Here is a 24,222-nt window from a genome sequence, read left to right as displayed (position 1 = left end):
GCTGACAGAGGGGCCTGTGTGGGACCCCAGACCAGGGAGAAGAGACCTAAATAAAGGGACAAGGTTGATGCCCAGGGTTTTGGGCAAGAACATGCATGTTGGAGCCACTTTGCTCCTGGACTCCATTTCGAGGTGATGTGCTTGTTACAAAGCGAGCTGGCAGGAGTGAGCAGGTTTGTGGCCTTGGCTAACCGTCGGAGATCAGCCAGGAGCAGAGCACACTGCAGGGTTGGAGGCCTGTGTGTCACAAGGCACACCTGAAAAGGCACCTGGATTTTCTGGGTCATCAGGGACTCACCAGCTCCTGAACAGCAGCCTCTGGGTTGGGGGGACCCAGTGAGAGGCTCCAGATCACTGTGAGCCACCCATGCCGGTGATGCGCCAGCTGGGAAGGGTGCAGGGGGCTGCACACACCCGCCCTGGGCCCGATCCCACCTCACAATGGATCAGACAGTCTCACCAGATGAGGCAGTTCAGTCTAAGGCACCTGTGAGAATCTGGAGCCTCTGGGCATCCGGGGACAAAGGCGGGGTCCCAGGGATGGCAGATCTGAGGAACTGGCCAGGCCCATTTCCCTTCCAGGACACCACTTTCCCAGCCGCCCTTCAGACCTGTGGGGCCATGTGACTGGTCCCAGCCAGTGCGACCAGGGTCCCATGACTGGCAGGTCTAGCCTGGAAGTCAACATCCCACACTCTGTCGCTGGCTGCCTTCTTCCCCTTCAGCAGAGCCTCCCTGTCCCCAACCTCCTCACCTGGAACCACCCCAACTTCTCACCTGGACTCACCCCACTCCTCTCCAAGTCCCTTCGCCAGGAGTCCCTGCAGCGCTAAAGAGGTGGGTCCCTTTCTTCCCGCTGAGCCTGGGATGTTAGCAGGTGTGACACCTGCAGAGGCTTGAAAATCCATTTGCTTGTTTCTGCTTCCCTTGGGCTCATTCAGTCACCTGGAAGCCATGCCTGAGCGAGCCTGCGGGAACCTAGGAAAGCCCAGGCACCCTGTCACTCAGCCAACCCCACGGCTCGGGAACCAGCCACCCAGGACGTGTGGACAAAGCCGAGACCAAAGAGCTTCCCAGCCAAGCCCCATCTACATTGCTGACTCACAGAATTCAGCTAAGGAAATGTTTATTATTCTTTTGTGATTGATTTTATGCAATAGTCTTGTGTCAGTAGATAAACGGAACAGAGGCATCTGAAAAAGACTAAATGGAGCAGAACCACCACCATCCCGTGGGGCTCAGATGTTCACAAACAGAAGCTTTACTGTGCTGTCACAGGAGACTCGGGTGAGCTTGTTACTGCGGCAGAGCCTGTCCTGTCCTGACTAATCCACAAGGACACAGATCACAGGCCCCATCTCTGCCCTGGCGCCTGAGATGCATGAGCAGAGGGGAGCCGGTAGGTTAAATGAACTATATGAATAGCAGATAGCCTGTTAATCATGGAGGGGATATACTGGCCGGTCTTGCGGAAGCCGAGGCGCTGGTAGAGGGCCAGGGCGGAGTGCTGCAGCATGCTGGTGCTGAGGACAACCTCACGGTAGCCCTGGTCCCGCGCAAACTGCAGGACGGTCCTGACCAGGGCTTTTGCTATCCCCTGGCCCCGGTGCTCCCAGGCCACGCTTAAGTGAAACAGCTCCACCTGCTCCTTCCGCAGGGTGGGCTCCCCAACTGGCAGAGCTCCCACCGTGCCCACCACCCGCCCCTCACACTCAGCCACCCAGAAGCAGGAGCCTGGCTCACTCAAGTAGGTTTTGCTGATGTCACGCATGTCTGTGCGCAAACAGTTGGACACATATTGGGTCCAGGGGTATTTGGCCAGGAGCCTCAGGGCAGCCAGGAGGGTGAGGCCGACCATGAGGGCCAGGAGCCAGGACCCAGAGACCACAAACAGGGCGAGGGGCCCCCCAAGCAAGAGCACAAGAGTTCGTGGCAGCTTCAGGATGTGGCGGAAGGTGGTGGGGGCGTGCTCAGTCATGCCCCGGGCGAACAAGTCCAAGACCCATGAGCGGTCGCTCTCCTGGTATTTGCGGATGTGATAAGGAGTCATGGGGACTGGTGGGTCTGAGCCTCGAAGTCCAGCAGAGAGAGCTAGGCGTCCCTGCACCCTTCCCGCAGCCCTGGGGAAGAGAGAGGAAGCCAAGTGAGACCCCGTGTCCCACCTCCCGGGAGCCACGGAGCCCCTGTCAAGGGCCTGTCTTTCTGCTGCTGCCCTGGGAAGTAGGACACAGCCACTGGGAGAAGGTGCAGGGTCAGAAAGACTTGCATTTGACCTGGCTCCATTCCTTTCCAGCTGTGTGACCTTGGGCATGTTGCCTAACCTCTCTGAGCCTCTTCATCTGTACAACAGTGTAAAATCAAAGCCTGCCTCTGAGGTTGTTCTGAGAATTTGATAAAACAACAGATACATGTACCCTCCCCTCCACTTCTCCCACTCTTTTTTTAAAAATCCTCACCTGAGGATATTTTTCCATTGATTTTTAGAGAGCGTGGTAGAGGGAAAGCCAGAAATACCAATGTGAGAGAAACACATCGATTGGTTGCCTCCTGCATGTACCCCAACCAGGGCCTGGGCCTGAGGTACGTGCCCTTGACTGGAATCAAACCTGGGACCCTTCAGTCTGCAGGCTGATGCTCTATCCACTGAGCCAAACTGGCTTGGGCCTCTTCCCCCTCTTCCTGCCTCTCCTCTCAGCCCCTTGCTACATTGGTGCCATCGTGCAGCAGCCAGAGCATGTGCCCCCTCACCCTTTGGTGCCTCTGCCAGGGTCCGCACTTGGCAGGAAGCCTGTGTCCCCAAGCACAGGTCTCCGCAAAGGCTCCTTCCCCCCCGATTGCAAAGGTGGAGGCTGCTGAGGTGGCCCGAGAGCCCAACACCCAACCTGGCCCTGCCTTGAGGGCCAGAGGAGGGTCTGGAGCTGCAGGCCACACTCAGAGCCCCGTCCTCCCACCCTCGTCCTCTCACCTGTCACCACAAAAGCCTTGAATGTCCAGGGTGGCCTCAGCCCGACCTCTTCCCTCAGCCTCTGACTGGCATCTGGGAAGACTGCAGGGCTGGCTCTAGCTCTGGGACCAGGCCCTGGAGGCCACTCATTGGCTGGCTCCTGGCCATGTTAATCATCAACCCGTGTCAGGGAACTGGGCAGCGAGCCTGTTCTCCTTTCACTTTTGGAATACGGGTCATCATCTGGGAGCAGGGAAAGGGTCCGGGACAGCCTGAAGGGACAGCAGACTTATGAGCAGTCCCTGTAGTTCTGAGTGTGTGTTGGGTAGTGATGGGTGATTAAAGGCCCTTCCCCTTATATGGCTCAGTTCAGGGCTGGGGAGACGTGGAACAACAATGACCTCCTGGGTAGCAGAGTCCGTTCCCCACCTTATTCCAGTGCGCAGGGCAGCCAGCCAGTTTGTAGCTTTAATATGTAATCCTTGATAAAGGAGGCAAATCATGTGACCTACCAAACTGCACATAGCACCTGTCTTGTATTAAAAGCCTTTAATGAATGCATATCCTCATCCCCAGTAATTCCACTTCCGGGAAGCTGTTCTAAAGAGAAACAGTCTGGCCAGCGTGGCTAGTGATTGAGTGTTGACCTATGAATCAAAAGGTCACGTTGGATTCCTGGTCAGGGCATATGGCCGAGTTGTGGGTTTGATCCCCATTGTGGGGCGTGGAGGAGGCAGCCGATCAATGATTCTCGCTCATCATTGATGTTTCTTTCTCTCTCTCTCTCCCCCTCCTTTCCTCTTTCTGAAATCAGTAAGAATACATTTTAAAAAATAAAGGAGAAACATGTACCAAGATTTACTTGCAAAGCGGAGGCAAAAATTTGAAAGCAACACAAATGTGTAATAAAAGAACTACCTATGCGAAATGTTACACATCAATAAAACGAACGTGTCTGTGAGGGCTCGGGAAGAGCAGCACAGCATCTGGGGTCTCACAGATCTGAAACTTAACCCTGACCACAGCATTTTGAGCTTTGAGGGGAGCAGCATCTCTCAGCTTCAGGGGAAACATGCAGTTACTTATTTATTTAAAATATACAGGAAGGACACAAAATCGATCTATTATGCCCAAAAATACTTAAACTGATTCAAATCACAAACAATTCCAGATTGTGGAATTCCGAAAGACATCTGGAGTACTCTTAAAACAATCTCAACATTACTTTTTTTAAAGAATTGTTCTAAAGGAGATGAAGAGCCACGACAAGCACAATGCAGGGTGAGTGCCTCAAGGGCTGCAACTTACTTTCAAATAAGACTTGCAATGGTTTGTACACTTGAAGTTTTCTGAAATAGACTTGAGACACCGAGTCTGGTTCTTCGCTGGCAAAATCCCCTGGGGCTGCCATGAAGACCAAGTGAGGGAGTGCGTTAACTGCTGAGCAGAGTGCACGAGGGAAAAGGTGGCTGTGTGCTTCTGCACTGGAGGAGCCGCCCTGAGGGCGTTCCTTCCAGCTGTGCAGTGACCCACAGAGCACACGCTGAGATGAGGCCGGCAGCCGGCGGGTCCCAGAGTCACTGCAAGTCTTCCTGCCGAGTCACGCTGGCTACACAGAGTGAGCAAGGAGCTTTGTCATGTGAAGCCAATGAGCTTTAGGGATCGGAACTGCAGCCTAATCTAACCCAGAACTCCTCAAACCACAATCCTCGGTCATCCTGCCCATCACTTACTTCCAGTTTTACTGGAAAACAACCACATTCATCATTCATGTACGGACTGTGGACGCCCCTGCACTACAACAGTGAGAGCTGAGTAGACGCAACAGAGACCATTCGGCCTGCAACGCTGTAAATATTTACTCTCTGGCCCTTCACAGAAAGGTTTGCCAACCATGACCTAGTCTACCCTGACTGATACAATCAAAATGAGAAAAAAAACCCAAATCACTTATAAAACATGATTTTACATTAGCGGTAGGGCCTTGGGCAGGTTACCATCTTTTAGTGGCCGAGTGTAAAATGAGGGTAATAACAGCACCTATCCCAAAAAGTGTTAAGAGCTAGTGTTTATAAAATCACTAAGGCAGCCCTGACCAGTTTGGCTCAGTGGATAGAGCATCAGCCTGTGGTCTCAAGGGTTCCCGGGTTCGATTCCGATCAAGAGCATGTACCTTGATTGCAGGCACATCCCCAGTAGGGGGTGTGCAGGAGGCAGCTGATCGATGTTTCTAACTCTCTATCCCTCTCCCTTCCTCTCTGTAAAAAAAATCAATAAAATATATATTTAAAAAAAAAATCGCTAAGGCAAAAACCTAGTACCTTGTAGACATCCAACAAATGTTTGCAATTACTATTCCAATTATATAAAAACTAGAGGCCCGGTGCTGGATTCATGCACCTGTGGGGTCCCTTGGCCTGGCCTGCACCCTTTTGCAATCCGGGACCCCATCAGTGCAAGATTGGGGCCAGGTAGGGTTCCAGGGCGTATCTGGCCTGTCTCACCCAGTCCCAATTGGGGCCAATGGGGCTGGCCAGTTGGGGAAGGGGCACAGGAGGTTGGCCAGCTGGGGAAGGATTGAGGGAGGGTTCCAAGGCGTGTCTGGCCCATCTTGCCCAGTCCCGATCGGCTGAACCCGAGCAGCAAGGTAACCTACAGGTTGGATCGTCTGCCCCCTGATGGTCAGTGTGCATCATAGCTACTGTTAATCGGCTGACTGGTCAAATGGTCAACCAGTTGCTTAGGCTTTTTTATATATATAGATAAAATATATCTGAATGGAAATAGAAGACTAGAATAACACTAACAGTGATTATCTCTGAAAATATTGACAGGTAGAAATAGAAGGTTTCCTCTGTTATACCATTCTGTTTTAAAATTTTCTATAATAAACACACATAAATCCTATATAATAAAACCCTAATATGCAAATTGATTGAATGACGGAACGACTGGCCACTATAACATGCATTGACCACCAGGGGGCAGATGCTCAATGGAGGAGCTGCCCTCGGTCGGGGGCCATAGAGGGAGGCAACCGGTGGTGGCAGCAAGGAGCAGGGCCAGCCAGCAGGCAGCGCCAGTACCACCAGCCAAGGCAGGTGCCATCGGGGGCTCGCCCCACCGGTCACCCCACAGATTGGCCCTGATCACCGGCCAGGCCTAGGGACCGTACCCTATGTATTGGGAACAGCCTTAGATTTAAAAATTAAAACCTGACAAGGCTACTCTAACACTGAAAAAACAGGATGATGCAGCGATGACATGCATGGACTCTGGCTTGCACATTTTGTGGTCAGCCCTGATTCTGACACTTATAACTGTGTGACAAAGCCAATTACTTAACTTCTCTCTGCTTCAGTTTTTCCACCCATAAGATGGGGAAAATGGTACTACTGCCTCAAAAGGATCATGTTATGTACTACTTTTTATAATCAGGGCAAAAAATGTAGCTGCCCATACAACAGCAAGATGCCTTTTTAAAAATATATATATATTTCTATTGATTTCAGAGAGGCAGGGAGAGGGAGAGATAGAAACATCAATGATGAGAATCATTGATTGGCTGCCTCCTGCATGCTCCCTATTGGGGATCAAGCTGCAACCCCGGGCATGTGCCCTTGACTGGAATCGAACCGGGGACCCTTTGTCCTCTATCATGTCCTCTATCCATGGAGACAAACCAGCTAGGGCAGCAAGATGCCTTTCACCTGTATGAAAGTATGGTTACTGGTGCATGCAACTTCCCAGATTGCGAGGGATGTCTGACTGCTGGTTTAGGCCTGTAAACTGGCAGTTGGACATCCCCCGAGGGGTCCCGGATTGTGAGAGGGCACAGGTCAGGCTGAGAACATCCCCCACCCCCACACAAATTTTGTGCACCAGGCCTCTAGTTTTATTATAAGATAAGAAAAAGCAACGTTTTTTATAAATGCTGAACATTTTTAATGTTTCTGACATTTCACAAAACATCTTTTGTTGACATTCTACAAATGACAGCATCCAATAATGTCCCAATCCTTTCTTCTTGTGAAGATAGTTTATATATCTATAAAAATAAAATACAAATTATGGCATTCTAATATATTCATGCACTACTAACTTTTATTACACAAACCCTGTAAGTGAAATCATTTATCATTCCATTATTGGGATAACAGTATGAAATTAAAATGTGACTAAAATATGCAAAGTAGATGCATCACATATGTCAAAAGTGCCCTTTAAACTGAAATTATGGTGGCAGCTCTCTAAACATAGAAACTAAATTTGTACCAGTTTTAAAGGCATACACACTATCTTCATACTAAATGTATGTTATATTACAAATGTAATATAACTATGTAAGCTTAACATCTAAAGTTGTCTATTCTTTCTTAATTAGAAAATGCTTTTATCAACCAAGTTTCTAATTATATTTTACACAAACCTGCCTCTTCCAGTTCTTCGCATCTATAATAATTTTTCAAGTAATTTTAAATTATGTTAACCTTTCTTAAAAGTTCAAAAAAATGCCGCAGCTGGGTGGCTCAGTTGGTTGGAGCGTTGATTCCCGGTTAGGGCACATACCTAGGTTGTGGGTTCTATCCCCAGTCAGGGAGCATATGGGAGGCAAGGGATTAATGTTTCTCTCTCTCCCTTCCTTTGTCTAAAAAAATAATCAATGGATTGAAAAAAAAAAGTTCAGCCCTAACCGGTTTGGCTCAGTGGATAGAGCATCAGCCTGCGGACTAAAGGATCCCAGGTTCGATTCCGGCCAAGGGCATGTACCCTGGTTGTGGGCACATCCCCAGTAGGAGGTGTGCAAGAGGCAGCTGATTGATGTTTCTCTCCCATCGATGTTTCTAACTCTCTATCCCTCTCCCTTCCTCTCTGTAAAAAATCAATAAAATATATTTAAAAGAAAAAAAAAAGTTCAAAAAAGTAAAAAGCAACATAGGTTAGCAACAGCAAACAGCACTGGTATTATTCCTCATCTATCACCTTTTTGGATTTACAAACCTTTTTGACTTCTGTAATATTTGTTATTTCAGGAAGATTTTTCAGGGAAACTTGCTGACCTTCTACCTTAGCTATTAGGTCTTCTTTATTTATTTGTTTTTCTCCATCTTCAATGTAAACAATTAGCACTGAAGTGTCATTTGCTGAGATACCAAATTTTTTCAAAGCCTCTGAAATCTGGGGGGAAAAAGACAATAAAGCAATAGTTTCTATGTCTGAAGCACCTCACCATCTTTCTTCCTGCTCAGGGTATTTTCATATCCTGGGAGTTCTCTCTGCCTAGTTTTTATCTTCAATAATCCCTTCCCAACATCTACCAGTTCTGCCTCTACAGCACTCTGCTCATCCTGTGGAATCAAGTTCAAACTTCTTTGCAAGGCACACCAATCACCACTCCTCCGGCCAGTGACCCTCAGTCCTGCACTCCTGCCGACCAACCAGGCTAGACTGTTTGGAGATCCCATCATGTCACACTTCATTGCCTGTGTGCTGTTTGTGCTCTGCCTGGAGTGCCCTCACCCTCAAGGTGCAGTTCAATGTCACTCCCTCCTCCACCCTCCTCCTTACAAAAAAATTGTTCTTTGCTGTTCCCACAGATGTGAATTATCATTCCCATCAGATCATTGATCTTAGCGCATTCGGACTTCCGTCTTGTTCACCTGCCTTCCTCAGGACGTATCTGTTCCTTCTGTTCCTAGAACTGAATGGCACAGGGACAAACAGGTGTCCACTGAATGGAATAGTTTCTTGAATTATTTCAAATGTTCTCAAAGAAACAATAATTACCTGGTAATTTTTCCTCCAGGTACTGGGGGATTCTATTATCATGCATTTCAGGAATATTTCAAACATCTGTATTTTAAACCATAGCACAGGGTTCCTAAGTTTTCTTCTGATGACATTAGTACCTGGTAGTGTTATTAATAGTAGTGATAATACTAAAACTTCATCAGCAAAATTTCAGCTATTTTTTATTTTTATGTGCCACATGTGGAATGTCTTTAGCTCAAAACTTTTGAGTTACTATTAGTATCTCAAATCACAAACTCTTTCTACACACTGAGTGTGGGAATGAGCATGTGTTAAGGGCTGTTCTAGGTAGCAGGCAGGCTTCTTGTAAATGGAAAAGACATGGGTTCTACCCTCAAGTTTACAGGAAGAATTAAAAATGCATACGATAGCACTCAAATATCCATGCCTATTGTTTTATCATTTAGATTCAGATGTCACTTACAGGGATCTTCCTGATCCTATACAGATAAAACTATGCTCACTTAATTTAGCAAAACTTTTGTTTGCTCAAATGCAAAGTGAGTCCAAAGCTTATTTTTCTAGCAAAAAGCAGAGCTAAACCTCAACTCTCTGTCCAGACATCTCTTCACTACTCCATTGGTTTGCTACTAACAATAGACTTACAGGAATTCTGGGGAACACTCATATTATCATGACAAGGTGAGAGAAATAAAGTTAAGTAAATCCATATTAATTACATTGTTATTTGGGGACAGGTTGAAAATAATTTCAGTAGATAGAGTTCTCGTCTTCATTTTTCCTAGTTTGTAGAGATGAACTGCTTTGTTTGCTGCCACAAGTATCTGAAATGGATCGACAATCTACCAAAAAAAAACAAACAAACAACACAACACAAAACAAACAAACCAAAAAGAATTACACACGGAGAATCTGGAGTACTCTGAAGTCACATGCCCTATCTCATGATAACTCCAAGGTCAGGCTGTTTTACTTCATCATAATTCCTATAAACTATACTTTCAAAATTGCTATCTCAAGGACCTGGGTGTTCAGAAAATCATAGAATTTTAAAGCTGCAATGAACTTAAATAGTAAAACAAATTAAAAATAACATTTATCAAGGGCTAATATTATGGGAAAGGTCATATTCTAAACATTTTATACTTCTACTAGAGGCCCGGTGCACGACATTCGTGTACTGGAGGGTGTGGGGGTCCCTCAGCCCGACCTGCACCCTCTCCAATCTGGGAGTTTCTGCCTATCTTTCCAATCATATGAGCGAACTGTCTGAGACCCCAACTCAGTTTGGTTTGTTGCTCACAGAATAATAGAGGCATTTTTTTTTCTTTGCTTCATTGGTAGAGATTTCCTGGAAGTTTTAGGATATCTTCCCTTTAATTTTTCCTAGACACTCTGATTTTACTTATGTCTCTTACTTTTGCTTTCCCTCCATCCCCCACGGCAACAGTAACTTGCTCCAGGCTCACTCTGTTCTAGTGCAGTGGTTCTCAACCTTCCTAATGCCGCGACCCTTTAATACAGTTCCTCATGTTGTGCTGACCCCCAACTATAAAATTATTTTCGTTGCTCCTTCATAACTGTAATTTTGCTACTGTTATGGATCATAATGTAAATATCTGATATGCAGGATGTATTTTCATTGTTACAAATTGAACATAATTAAAGCATAGTGATTAATCACAAAAACAATATGTAATTATATATGTGTTTTCCGATGGTCTTAGGTGACTCCTGTGAAAGGGTCGTTCGACCCCCAAAGGGGTCACGACCCACAGGTTGAGAACCGCTGCTCTAGTGTCTAGGAGATCCATCTGCCACCATAACTACAATTCCCAGCATTCCTGGTGCTCCCCGCACTCTGTGCTTTCACTTCCGGTCCTGGGGCTGCCAACAGAACTATTATTCCCAGAATTCCTGGTGCTCCCCGCGATCTTGGTTTTCCCTTCCTGCTCCGTCTCCATCCCTGGCCTCCCACTCTGCCAAGTCCTCCAAGCCGCCAGCTCTCCCTCTCTGCTCTCTGCCCGGTGGCTTGGGGGGCGTGGCTCCCTCAGTTACTGGGAGCGACCAAGGGAGCCATGTCCCCCCAAGCCTCCGGCTCTTCCGCTGTGCTCTCCACCTGGCACCTGTGTATGCAAATTAACCTGCCATCTTTGTTGGGTTAATTTGCATACTCACTCCTGATGGGCTGGTGAGCACAGCAGAGGGATGGCCAATTTACATGTTTCTCTTTTATTATATAGGATTATCCTTTAATTCTTAAAACTACCCTATGAAATCAGTATACTTATTCACCTGCAATAGATGAAACAAAAGTAGCGAATCTCTGGGTTTGAATACCAGCTGTGTCACCAACGACTCGGGCAAATTCCTTAGTGTTTTGTTAGGTGGAGGTAATCATAGTACTTACTTCACAGAGTTGTTGTGAAGTGAGTTAGTATATGTAAAGCACTTAGAATGATGCCAGAACAGAGTAAACACTATATAGACATTGGCTACCATTTGTGCCAAGTCCTAACCACTGGCAGAGTTGGGATGAAGTCCTGCAACATGATTCCACAGCGTGTGCTCGTCAGCGCTATACGATGCCTCTTTGCAGAGATTTTCTAGTTCAGGTGAGAAATGGAGATCCAGGCATCTGCCTTATGAAGCCAGACCACACCTTTCCCACCTCCTAGTGCAGGGCCTGAAACTTCAGCTTCTATTCACTATTAAACTCAAGGCTGCCCAAGTCTGACTCCACTCCACAGCTTGGACAAGAACTTTTTACCCGAAGATGGCGATTTTAGGCTAGCCTATTACATCATGAAAAATTAACATATTCTTAAATGCCCGTATGTCTCATTCATTCTCACTTGTACTTACCACTGTAGGGTTTATCAATGAACTATCAATAGCACCTTCCATGGCCTTTTTTCTCAAGTCTCCAGCATTTTTTACATCTTTAAATAACAGAAGGGTCACCCTGCATTCCGGAAATAGGTCCAGCTGATGTGTTAACTGCATTTCATAGATAAACAGGATTCTATTGCATAAAACCAAAAAGACCAAAAAAACTTCTTTTGTTTAAAAGTTAACATTAGAATTCATAACAAACATCCTTGCTAATAAATTTAATGATACAACTGCTAAACTAGAAAAACCCACCCCAAGCACATCTGGCTTCCTCATGGGATCTTCTCTCCCTCACCTGCTGAGCTCTCTGTAGTTGCCTTTACTGGGAAAGGACTGTGGCTGCGGCCCGATGCCCTGTTGTGCAGGTGAGGAAGCTCAGAGGCATGGCTGAGGGCAGCTTCCCCAGCAGCAGACTAGGAGCAGAATATCAGGAATTCTTTAGGCTGTAAGTTACCTACAGTGTTAACAAAACTGAGAGTGGGGAAGGGCATGTAATAATAGAGCCACAGCTGTCTAATAATTATCCACTCACTAACTATACATAAGGTTTCTTACAGACCCTGGGAAACTGGAGGATGAAACAAGGCTATAAAAAGATGAGCTGCCTCGATGGGCCCACTACTCAGAAAAGAAATACATTTTGAGGACAGGACATGCTTCGATTTGGTTGCTGTGCCCAGACCCTGACCCCCTCTGGGAGTTTATCTCAGGAACGCTGACCATTTTCCAGCCCCAAGGACGGGCTGAGCTGTTTGTAACATCATAAAAGATTAGCCACCTTGTTACCGGACTTTGAGCTCCTGAAGGCCGGACAGCAGACTTTACCCTCCCCTCTTCATGCTACACGTGCAGCTCATGGCTGCATGTTGCTAGCTATCTTCTTCCTTGTGTGTATATAAACAGCCACCTGGCAAGGGGGGGTCAGAGCAGAATTTCCAGGGTGACGGGCTGGTCTCCCCATACAGCCAGCATTATGGAATGAACGCTCATATGTAATCCAACCCTGTCTCTGCATAATTTGGCTCAAGCAGTGACAGGTGGCCTCGGACCCATTGTGTCCGGTTTCAAAACCTGTCTTCTACACGGCCTTTTAAAACTTTCTGATCTCACCTTTTTATTTGTATTTTAGCAAAACCTAGACACATATTAAGGGAGAAAATAATTTTGTAAATAAAAGTGTGACATGACTCAAAGTCATTTCACACATGGAATTTCAGCAGAGAAGGCACATTATTAAATAATCCGTAATATTGGCCCTTTCTTAGACATAATTTAACGAGGAAAGGAAAGGGTATATACAAAGACATGAAAGAAGCATAAAAGAGTTTGAATAATGAGAAAGACATAACTATCCTAGATGGAAAAACCAAGTCTTGCAAAAATTTGATCTTTAACACATTGTATGCGGGAAACGTATATATACGTTTTACGTTGACTGGTAGTAGGGCGCGGGACACGTATTAATACATTTTATATAGACTAGCGGTAGAATGCGGGTAACGTATAAATACGTTTATTTTTATACTTTTTTTATTGCTCTAAAGGGATGCTAACATGCTTGGGTCTCTAACACATACAATGGTGAATTATGTATGTACTTCCAGGTATAACGGTAATCAATCTATTCAACTGCAAAAATGGCCCTCGCCACCTGTTAGCGCGTGATAAAAACTACCCGCGAACAATGTGTTAAAACAATTTCAATCAAAGCCTTAATTAGATATTTGGGTGAGGCAATTTGATAGGTTCACGTTCTCTCTCCACCTGGCAGGTTCCATTTCTAGAACTCTTTCTCAAGGAATAAATTGGACATCTGAGAATTTATGTAATAAGAGGTCCCTCTCATTCTAACAGTAAAAAGTTGAAACCTGCTCTCGCCGGTTTGGCTCAGTGGATAGAACGTCGGACTGTGGACTGAAGGGTCCCAGGTTTGATTCCGGCCAAAGGCACATGCCTGGGTTGCGGGCTCGATCCCCAGCGGTGGGTGTGCAGGAGACAGCCGATCGATGATTCTCTCTCATCATTGATGTTTCTCTCTCTCCCTCTTCCCTCATCTCTGAAATCAATAAAGAAATATATATTTTTTAAAAAAGTTGAAATCTATTAGCTAGTAACGGGGGATTGGTTATGACGAAACAACCATTAAAACCTACAGTCTTGCCCTAACCGGTTTGGCTCAGTGGCTAGAGTGTCGGCCTGCGGACTGAAGGGTCCCAGGTTCGATTCCGGTCAAGGGCACGTGCCTGGGCTCCGCCGGTCCCCAGTGGGGGGCGTGCAGGAGGCAGCCGATCAATGACTCTCATCATTGATGTGTCTCTCCCTCTCCCTTCCTCTCTGAAATCAATAAAAATATATTTTTTAAAAATAAAAGTAAATAGAAAATATTCTCACCTGAGGATATGTCTACTTATTGATTTGAGAGAGAACCGCACTCCCCTCCCGACCGGGGTCCCCTCCGGACCGCGCTCTCCGCGGCCGCAATGGCCGTCCCCGCGCCGCCCCACCCCCCACCCCCGCCCCGCTCTGCCTCTGGGACAGGGGCCACCGACCCAGTTCCTTCCTCCCTCCAGCCCGCTGTCAGGAGTCCATTTAGCAGCGACCCCGAGCTGGACTCTATTACACGGGCTCCTTCTCGGCCCTCGTCACACTTGGCAGTGAGCGGGGGCGTCTCGCGTCCCGGGCTGTGCGCTCCCTGAAGGGGGACCGAGTCCTTCACTTCCGGGCTGCATCCCAGGGCCCGGCTTCGGGAGGAGCTTCATAAACGAGGCGCGGGGAACGCCAGGCGTCGTCTCAAAGGTCCCCGGTCCCAGCGGCCCAGCACCGGCCCACCCCCAGCCCGCCTCCTTCCAGCCCGCCCGCCCCGCTCCCGCGGGGACTCACCGCCGCCTCCCGCGTCCGTTTTGGAAGATCGTCCCCTCGGAAACAAAGCGGCGCCTTCTCCCCGCCCTCCCCCGGTCAGCTTCTCTCCGGATCCCCACGGAAGGAAGGTTCCGGCCTCCGGTCCCACCCGCCCTTCCGCAGACCTTTCTCCCCAAGGCGGCCCCCAGACGCAGACAGCCGGGTTCCGCCGTCACTTCCGGCGAGGGGGCTGCAAGGACCCGCGGGTGGGCAGCTGAGGCCTGGGTGCGAGTGTCAGCCTCGTCCCTAACCCTTGTTGGGTCTTGGACGAGCTGTCACCACTTCTTGTGCAAAGCACTGGCCAAGATGAACTCCACACGCCTCCGCCGGTGGAGCTTCAACAGTTCTTCCTGGGGGCAAGCGGGACTCGGTTTCCTTCTTGCTCTGGGCGCGGCCATTTAGGGAGGATCTCCTAGGGGCCAGCTCTCAGAATTGCTTTGGATAAGAAGAGATCGTGACAAATTAATGAAATCATCCCTGAATGTATCAGCCTCCAAGAGAGGAGGCAATCCCCTACACAGGCTGTATTTTATTTTATTGTTTTTTAAAAATTGAATCAGGGGTAGTGATTTTCTTTTCTTTTTTTTTTTAATTCTCACCCGAGGATATTTTTTCCATTGATTTTTAGAGCGAGCGGGAGAGGGACAGAAACATCCGTGTGTTGGGTTGCCTCCTGCAGGTGCCCTGACCAGGGCACAGGCGGGAGGAGCCTGCAACCGGGATAAGTGCAGGTGCTCTTGACTGGAATCAAGGCCAAGGCTCTATCACTGAGCCAAACCAGCTAGGGCAGTGGTCGGCAAACTGGGGCTCACGAGCCACATGCGGCTCTTTGGCCCCTTGAGTGTGGCTCTTCCACAAAATACCACGTGCGGGCGCGCACGTACAGTGAGAAGTTGACTTAAAACTTTAAGTAAAGTTTATTAAGTTAATTTTAGGGAACGTTGTGGAGTGAAAGAAGATGTAGTGTCGAGGATTGAGAAAGGTATGTTGAGATGGTTTGGACATATAGAGAGGATGAACGAAAGGAGATAGACGAAACAAGTATTCAAGACAAGTGTGGATGGGAGAGTTGGAAGGGGTCGACCTCAGCGAATGTACCTCAATCAGACTGAGGACGTTTTAGCAAAGGCCAGCTTAGGAGTACCCTAATTAAGTTAATAACAATGTATCTACCTATATAGTTTAAGTTTAAAAAATTTGGCTCTCAAAAGAAATTTCTATCGTTGTACTGTTGATATATCGTTGTTCTGTTGACTAATGAGTTTGCCGACCACTGGGCCAGGGCAACAGGCTGTATTTTACATGTTTTTTTATGGCCGGGGCTCATCTTATCCAGTACTATTCTTTACACAGGAAGACACGCAAACAACAAATATAGCTGTCCTATGCATATGTGCTATGCAGAGGAAATAGGTTTTTTAAAAATATATTTTTATTGATTTCAGAGAGGAAGGGAGAGGGAATGAGTATAGAAACATCAATGATAAGAGAGAATCATTGATCAGCTGCCACCTGCATGCTCCCTACTGGGGATCAAGCCTGCAACCTTGGCATGTGCCCTTGGCCAGAATGGAACCCAGGACCCTTCAGCCCCAGGCCCATACTCTATCCACTGAGCCAAAACCAGCTAGGGCGGGTGGGGTGGGGTGGGGTGTGCCTCTTTTAAATAGGATGTTTAAGAAATGTCTCACAAAAAGGGCCATTTGAACAGTGACTGGAGGAAGTCTGGAAGCAAGTTGTGTATCTGAGAGAGCAGCAGTCCAGGCAACAAAGAGAATTCAAAGGCTCTAAGGCACATAAGGCCTTAGCTTATTTAAGGAATACTAGTAGCAAAGAGAACTGTGGGAATGTAGTTAATTGGAAAAAATAATTCTGCCAAGTCTGGTATAAAGAACTCTTACAACTAAGCAAAACAACCAAGAATGGGTAACATTTAAACAGACACTTCACAAAAGATATATGAAAGATCAATAAACACATGAAAAGATGCTCAATATCATTAGCCACCAGGGAAATGCAAGTTCAAAACACAATGAGATACTACTATACACCTATATGATGATGAAAGTTTAAAGGACTGATAATATCAAGTGTTGAACAACATGCAGAATACAGAACCCTCATATTGCTGGTCTGAATGTAACTACTTTAGAAAAGAATTTGGCAGTTTCTTTAAAATATATATTTAATAATAAAAATTATTTATAAAATGTACTGTACCTAGAAATTTCACGCCTGAAATTTATCCAGAAGTGAAAATATGTGTCCACACAAAGGTTTACACATAACTGTTTATAACAAATATACTTATGACAGCCAAAAATTAACCCAATGCCCAACAACACATCAATGGATAAACAACTTAGAGTAAATTCATACAATGAAATGCTACTCAGTAATAGAAAAGAATGAACTACTGGTATTTGCAATACTTGCAACATAGATAAATCTAAAAACATGCTCAGCAAAAAAAAATAGCACAAAAATCTAAAATTATGTTACTGTATGGTCCCATTTCTACAAAACTTTAGAAAATACAAATTTATTCTAGAGAGACTAGAAGAAAACCAGTGGTTGCTAGGGATGGGGAAGTGGGACATGGACTGGAAAGGACCCCAAGGTTGACCTCTGCAGTGAACCAGTGTTCCATATCTTGATGTAGTGTTAGCTATCAGGGAGTATGAATTTGTCAAAAACCATCAAATTAACCCAGACAGCATGGCTCCGTGGTTGAGCATGGACCTTTGAACCAGGAGGTCACAGTTCGATTCCTGTTTTACTGGTCAGAGTACGAGCCCATGTTGTGGGCCCCCCAGTGCGGGGCATGCAGGAGGCAACCCACCAATGATTCTTATCATTGATGTTTCTATCTCTCCCTCTTTCCCTTTCTCTGGGAGCAGTAAAAATATTTTTAAAAATCATCAAATTATGCACTTTAAAAGAGTATATTTGATAGACTATACATTGTGCCTCAATAAAGTTGATTAAAAATAGACATTTAAAAAAGTTGTCTGTTCATAGCAGCTGTTATAAGCGCCAAAAGCTGGAAACCCGAATATTCATCTAGTAAATGGATAAGCAAATGGTATATACATACAATGGACTAACTGGGCAGTCAAAAGGATCAGTTGTTGCTACATACAACAACATGGATGGATCTCAAAATAATTATGCCGAATGAAAAAACCCAGACATAAAAATAGTACATGCTGTATGACTCCACTTGTATAAAATGACTCTATAGTGACAGCAGGTCAGCGGTTGCTTGGTTAAGGGGCCTAGGGTGGAATAAGGAATTACAAAGGGGCACAAGGAAACTTGGGAGTAATACATATGTTCTATCTTAATTGTGGTAATGCTTTCATGGATGTATACGTGTCAAATATATCAAAATGCTTACTTAAAAAACGTACAGTATATTGTGTGCCAATTATATTTCTAAGTTGTTTTAAAAATATGAGACCACACAACATCTGTATTAGATTAGCTAGAATAAAAGAAAAACACTGACAGCACTGTATTGGTGAGAGTTAGCTGGAACTCATACGTTGTTGACGGAGATGTACAGCCATTTGGAGAAGTTTGGCAGTTTCTTATAGAATTAGACACACACTTATCCCACAGCAGCAATCCCACTCCAAGGAAAATAAACATATATGTTCATAAAAATCAGTACACAAATGTTTATAGCATCTTTGTTCAAAATAAAAAACTGGAAACAATCCAATCCTTCAACTGGTAGATGGATAAACAAATTGGGGTATCTATAATAATAAAAGCATAATATGCTAATTAGACCGGACAGCCGAACGACCTTCTGGATGACCTTTTGGACGAAGCCGGGGCTGTGAGGCCAAGCCCCTTGCAAGAATTTCGTGCATCAGGCATCTAGTATCCATATAATAGAATACTAGCAGCATTAAAGGGAATGAACTAGTGATCCACTTGGCAACATGGATAAATCTCAAAAGCATTATGATAAATGAAAGGAGTCACATTCAACAGGCTACATATATTGTCTGATTCTACTCACTTGACATTCTAGAAGAGCCAAAACTGCATGGACAGAAAACAGATCAGTTGTTGCCAGGGTCTGCCTCGGTGGGAGCAATTGGTTACAAAGTGACATGAGGGAATTTTCGGGCTGTGGGGGTAATAAAACTGTTTTTAATTGTCACTACAAAACTGAATGCATTTGTCAAAACTCAGAGAATTGTACACTAAAAAAACATGAATTTTACTGTTTTTCAAAAAGTCATCTCAGAGGTGAACATGATCCTTTTATCTACAGCTGCAGAGGAATAGAGATCATTATGCATCATAAAATTAATTAAAAAACTGATCTGATGAAGGGTTAACTGAGAACTTCCCTAAGAATATCAACCTTCTCTGCAATACATTGACTTGCATACATACGCATAACAGTCACCATCTGTTGAAGGGAATCTAACCATGATTAGATTCAAATGGGTCATGGAAGACACCCAGACTCCGAAAACTACTGCCCTGTTGTGAAAATAATGTGTACTTCTTGAAAAACTGTTACCTCAGATGTGACATTTCGATATGCCTCGAAGGTATAAATATATGTAGGATCTCAATGTCAAATCAGGGAAGCGCTCTGGTGGTTTCCGTTCTCATATGCATGGTTGAACACTCAAAACTACGACTCTGCCAAGTTGATGAATAAACACTCTGGAAAGCAGAGCCTGAAGCAAGGTGAGGGTGAGGAAATCGGGAAAGGGAAGCAAGGAAAGAGGCAAAGCAAGATGGCACCAGGGATTACCTCCCTGGAGACTTCACAAGGAGCCAGAGCCGAGACACCCGGTGGTTTGGCATGTGTGCGCGCTCAGCAGGCTTGCCTTTCTCTGGACGGCTTGAAAGGAAAAACCGTGCCTGAGAGTTGTCCACTGAAGGGGGATGAAGAGGGCGAATCAGCTGCCAGGCTCCTCCTGTATTTTGTTCTGTTAACCAAGGCTCTGATGCCTTCACACTTCTGATCATCTCATCCTTCAGGAGCAGCTCAGAAGCCAGACCCGCTGGCCTGCAGTGTGACATTTCCTCTATCTCTAAAGTGGAAGGGTGACTGAGAAGACAGAAGGCTTGATGGGGGGGTCGTAAGGGCCATGCAGGTCCAGTTTAACCCGGGCTCTAGTCAGCTCAGGGAGCGAAAAAGGTTAGCTGGCAACGCAAAAAAAAAAAAAAAAAAAAAAAAAAGACTGTGCTCCAAGTGGCGGATGATGGCTTCAGGGAAGAGGGAGAGGGATGAAGGAATCTGAGATGGCGCTTAGAAATTGTGTTTCATGTGACAGGAGATATAAATGAAATAAATGCCAAACAGTGACATAAGGTACTTTGTACAAAAAGAAATAAATCAGTAGGGAAGTACAGCTGGGAGAGGAGGCTTTACTAAGGGGATGGGGCTTCAAAAGCGAGAATGTTTTGCTCAGAGACCACAGGAGAGCCCTCACAGCTATGCGAACCATCTGAAAGACAGAGTGGCATAAATATGTAGAACACAGTGATCGGGAAATGGCGGCTCACTGAAGAGTGGAGTGTTATATAGCGGAGGCTTTGAAGAATCAGCTGGACATGAAATTGTGTATCTGAAACCTGTTTTCTTAACAGGTTTTGTTAACCATGATTTTGTTAACCTGTATCACCCCAACAAATTCAATATAAACAAAAAAGAAAAGAAAAAGCAGCTGAAGTCAGGGGTGCCCCCAGGTCTCCTCTCACCCAAGGTCAGGATCCTGGGGCCACCTGTCTTGTTGCCCCCCTGCCCCCCCCCCCCCCACACACACACCTGGGTGCCTGGGGAGTCCCCACCTAGCCCTGCTCTCACCCTGACGCAGGTGGTAAAGATCATCAGGCCCAGGGAAATCACGGAAGGTACATCACCTACTGGCTGGCACAGTAGCTACCCTACCACCCGACAGCCCCTGGGCGAGACAAATGGACTGCGACCACCCTACCTGGGCAGTTAGCATGCTGGCAGCCTATCCTGTGGGAATGTGCTCAAGCATGCAAACCTACCCTCTGTTCCTCTGGACCCCAAGGCAAGCGGTCTATTTGCCTTTCCTGGGCTGAGGACCCACGTGGCATCACCTGGACACCGCCCCACCTGGCATCTGTGTAATGGTGCCTCAGGAGGGACAGGATGCTGAGGGGAGGCCAGTGGGCCAACCAGCAACCAAGACAGCACTAGGTTCTTGCCAGCCCTTCAGGCACCCCAAGTGGCTCCCCAAAAATGGGACCTGTGTCCGGGTCTTTGGCAGCCCCTACTTCCCCTTGGCTTCCCATCTCCATGCCACTCTCAAAGTGGCCCTGTCCCTGATTGAGCACTCTGAGGGCAGCCGGCAGGGAGATTTAAACAAATCTGGATTCTAAGTTGGTATTGAATGCTAGGTGTTTTAAAATTAAAGATATTTTGAATAAATAAAAATTAAAAAAAAAAGCCAGCTGGGAGTCTGATTACTGAAGGCCTGGACCAGGAGTTAAAAGTAGATTCTATGTATGGGTAGATGATGTGAAAAAGCTAAATCCTTATCTTCCCACTTTAAGAAGTCAACAGATAATATCAGAAATTGAAAAATCAAGAAGTGGTGACATAAGCATATATTTAAACTAGTGACCCGGTGCATGAATTCATGCACATTGAAAGGAAATTAATTAGAAGAAATATTTTAATATTGCTATTCGCCCTCTCTATATAGAAGTGTCAACCAAATTCACGATTGACAATGACAGATCGAAACACATGCGTGTGATTGGCGCCAGCGAGAGCTTTATATATATTGCACATGGGCAAGTCAACTTAGCCTTTTATATAGAATAAACTTAATTATGGTAAACCTGCTTTCTGATTTAGCTAAACTTTTTCCAGCTCAGTGAAGCACCCCAACTTCTTTATCAGGTAATTGTCAGCAACCCAGCAGTAAATAGCAACACAAAGCAATGATTGTAGATCACACAGGGTAAAATATTTAACTGCTGCAGACTATATTCTGCGTAGTGAGAAAACCTGGTCATTTTCAAGGTCCACCATTTCTTACTTCTTTTCAGTTGGTCAAGTTTCTAAATCTCCATTTTCTGACCAATGAAAATAAAATAGGATTCCACCGAGTCTCCTATCTACCTACTCCAGGACTTCTGAGAGGATCAAATAAGATGAAGCAGGGGAAAATGCTTCACAGACATTTGGTTAGTGTGAAATGTTTCCACCTGGCTATAAAGCAAGTTGTGTTCCTGGGCTGAAGAAACTGCAAGGAGGCGAGTTGTCACTAGGGCAGCCGTGGGCAAACTATGGCCCCCGTTCAGCGGTTCTATCTGGCCCGCGGAGCCGAAAGAGCCGAGGGTTCTCTTGCTCTCCCCTCCGCTCCTTCACCAGCAGCAGTGTTAACATGTATTAGTTCACACAAACACTCCATCCATGCTTTTGTTCCGGCCCTCCAGTCCAGTTTAAGAACCCACTGTGGCCCTCGAGTCAAAAAGTTTGCCCACCCCTGCCCTAGGGCGAGGAAGCCAAGCGTTGCTACCTGACATCGTTACCCAGACGGACACTTACAGATACTTAGCATATTAGCCTTTTATATATATAGATGGCCCGTGGCTTGGGAGAGGAAGCCGGGAGCTGCAACAGGACATCATTACCCAGTGCCCACAGCCACCGTTTCCAGGCTGGGCTGGGCTGTGGGCTGCATTTTGCTCCATGGAGTCTTGGCAGGGTCAGCTGCAATTTGGTGGGCTGTCACTCCGGGGTGATGGCGGGGCCTGTGTACCACTTGGGAGAAGCCGCGTGTTGCTTTGTCAGTGCCAGGTCCACGCTGCCGTTTCTCTGTAAATGGCCAGTGCGCATCATGGCAGTTCCTGTGTACAGCGTCTGGCCCCTGGTGGTCAGTGCGCGTCATAGCGACTGGTCGGATGGGCGGAGGGACACTTAGCATATTAGCCTTTTATATATATAGATAAGGAAGCAAATACTGGAAGATAATGTAAAAATTACTTAGTGACTGCCTTTGGGGAATTATCATCGGGTAAGCAGGGGTGGTGGCTGGGACTACTCATATGTGTTTTTAATAAAAATAAATTTTAAGCCAAACTGGTTTGGCTCAGTAGATAGAGTGTTGGCCTGCAGACTCAAGGGTCCCAGGTTCGATTCCGGTCAAGGGCATGTACCTTGGTTGCGGGCGCATCCCCAGTGGGGGGTGTGCAGGAGGCAGCTGATTGATCTCTCTCATCGATGTTTCTAACTCTCTGTCCCTCTCCCTTCCTCTCTGTAAAAAATCAATAAAATATATTTAAAATAAATAAATAAATAAATAAATTTTAAGTTTAAATAGAACACTGAAGACCTTTTAAAAAGGGAGCTGCTGATTCCTTGAGCCAGAAAATGTTCAATGGTGGGTGCAAGTAGAAGCCAGGCATACAGTGTGTTGAAGAATAAGTGAGACACAAGATAACAAATGTAGTCTAGATTTTAACAAGCCATGCCAACAACTGAAATAAAAGGGGAAAAGGACAGAGGGAACAATAGGGTAAAGAAAGCATTTTGAAGGTGGCAATGTTTATATGATGGCACTTCTGCGGGCAATGTCCCCTGAGAAACTGCTTGCCAAAGAACTCCTTAGAACTGTTAGACCAGCTGGATCCCCATACCTGCCCCGACTTGTTCTTTTTTGCCTCACCAGCTTTCTTGCTCCAATTGCTTTCCAAGTGGGCCTTCGTGATGCATCCTGGGAACAACCCCCCAGGACCAGCCTTTTAGCAGCCACAACTCTTGCATCTGTTAAATGTGGCAGGCAAAGAAAAACTTTGGAGCCGTCACTTAAATGAAGGGTAGCAACTTGGCTGAGCTAATTTCATTAAGGTCAGGTTCAATATGTTGTTCACATATAAAAGAGAGCAGATAAAATAACTCTCACATGCAGTAGAAGACATTCTGATACACGTTTTCAAAGCAAGAGGCTTTAAGAAAAGGAAGCCAAGTGACTCAAGTTTCATCAACTATCTACCGAGGCATTTGTTGTCATGATGCTGAGACATCTTCTTAGGCAAACAAAGGTTTTTGGTTTCCTCTGCAACCAAAAATAATGAACATCTCCCACGTGATCCATCTGTGTGGTCCTGAGGTAGAGCAGCATAAGAGAGCACTTAGAAAGCATTAAGGTCGAGGCACTATTGCACTGTGAGCGGCAAGTGCAGAGAGGGCCCAGTAAGTTACATTCAACAGAGAAGCAAAATGCAAGGAGCCATGCAAGTCTTCCCAGATACCCCAGGCTTTCTGTTGTTTACCCTTCTGTTCACTGAGCAACCTTTATAGTCTACATAAGCCTTCAATTTTCCTGAGTAGTTCTACCCAGTTGGTAACAATTACAAACGTTGGTAAATTACCCAGCATTCTGGTTTATCAGTCTCTTGTCCAACTGACAATCAATCCCTAAATGTTTATCCACTCCTGTGTTAGATGGCATACCTGACAATTCAGTGAAAGGAAGTTGGTCAAATCCCACAAGAGATTACCCAAGAAGGAAATGCCTAATCACAAAAATACCACCACTAATTACCAATAGTGATTAGGTTTCAAAGAGATTGTCTCCTTAGGTAGATGGTAATAGAAATCTTAAACAGTTAGGGGTAAGGACAAAAACAAAAACAAAAATACCGTTAATGATTGGTCAATAATAGAAAATGACTAGAAATTTTTGTATACA

At 45.8% G+C, this 24,222-nt stretch overlaps 2 protein-coding genes across 8 annotated transcripts; both read right to left on the bottom strand.

The window, feature by feature from the left end:
* Window positions 1–1,111: 1,111 nt before the first annotated feature.
* On the bottom strand, window positions 1,112–11,741 carry LOC308526087 (putative N-acetyltransferase 8B). 2 transcript variants are annotated; one of them, XM_081101087.1, is made up of 3 exons: window positions 11,582–11,741; window positions 9,436–9,558; window positions 1,112–2,120 (listed from the first exon to the last, which is right to left on the bottom strand). In XM_081101087.1, coding segments are annotated over exons 2-3 (777 nt in total). In that variant the 5' UTR covers window positions 9,438–9,558; window positions 11,582–11,741; the 3' UTR covers window positions 1,112–1,345. The 2 variants fall into 2 exon arrangements, with proteins under 2 accessions (XP_080957213.1, XP_080957214.1); XM_081101088.1 differs by lacking the exons at window positions 9,436–9,558; window positions 11,582–11,741 and adding an exon at window positions 2,966–3,024.
* Window positions 6,866–14,479, bottom strand: TPRKB (TP53RK binding protein). Of its 6 annotated transcripts, none has more exons than XM_081101092.1 (6): window positions 14,003–14,479; window positions 11,864–12,065; window positions 11,582–11,716; window positions 9,436–9,558; window positions 7,946–8,122; window positions 6,866–6,992 (listed from the first exon to the last, which is right to left on the bottom strand). In XM_081101092.1, the coding sequence occupies exons 2-6, from the start codon at window positions 11,885–11,887 to the stop codon at window positions 6,906–6,908; spliced, it is 546 nt and encodes a 181-aa protein (XP_080957218.1). In that variant the 5' UTR covers window positions 11,888–12,065; window positions 14,003–14,479; the 3' UTR covers window positions 6,866–6,905. The 6 variants fall into 6 exon arrangements, with proteins under 6 accessions (XP_080957218.1, XP_080957219.1, XP_080957217.1 ...); XM_081101093.1 differs by having other exon boundaries at window positions 11,582–11,741; window positions 11,907–12,065; window positions 14,003–14,296; XM_081101091.1 differs by having other exon boundaries at window positions 11,582–11,741; window positions 14,003–14,257.
* Between the last annotated feature and the right edge of the window lie 9,743 nt (window positions 14,480–24,222).

The sequence above is a fragment of the Myotis nattereri genome (assembly GCF_964212035.1).
Source record: "Myotis nattereri genome assembly, chromosome: 10".
Taxonomy (NCBI): domain Eukaryota; kingdom Metazoa; phylum Chordata; class Mammalia; order Chiroptera; family Vespertilionidae; genus Myotis; species Myotis nattereri.
This window is presented reverse-complemented; position numbering and strand designations above follow the sequence as displayed.

What these genes read in the sequence shown, in the direction of transcription:
- TPRKB (XM_081101091.1), bottom strand. An exon ending in CATTGATAAACCCTACAGTG is followed by an intron (nt 9,559 to 11,581) that starts GTAAGTACAAGT and finishes TTTTTTTGGTAG; the next exon opens with ATTGTCGATCCATTTCAGAT. An exon ending in ACCTGTCCCCAAATAACAAT is followed by an intron (nt 8,123 to 9,435) that starts GTAATTAATATG and finishes TTTTCCCCCCAG; the next exon opens with ATTTCAGAGGCTTTGAAAAA.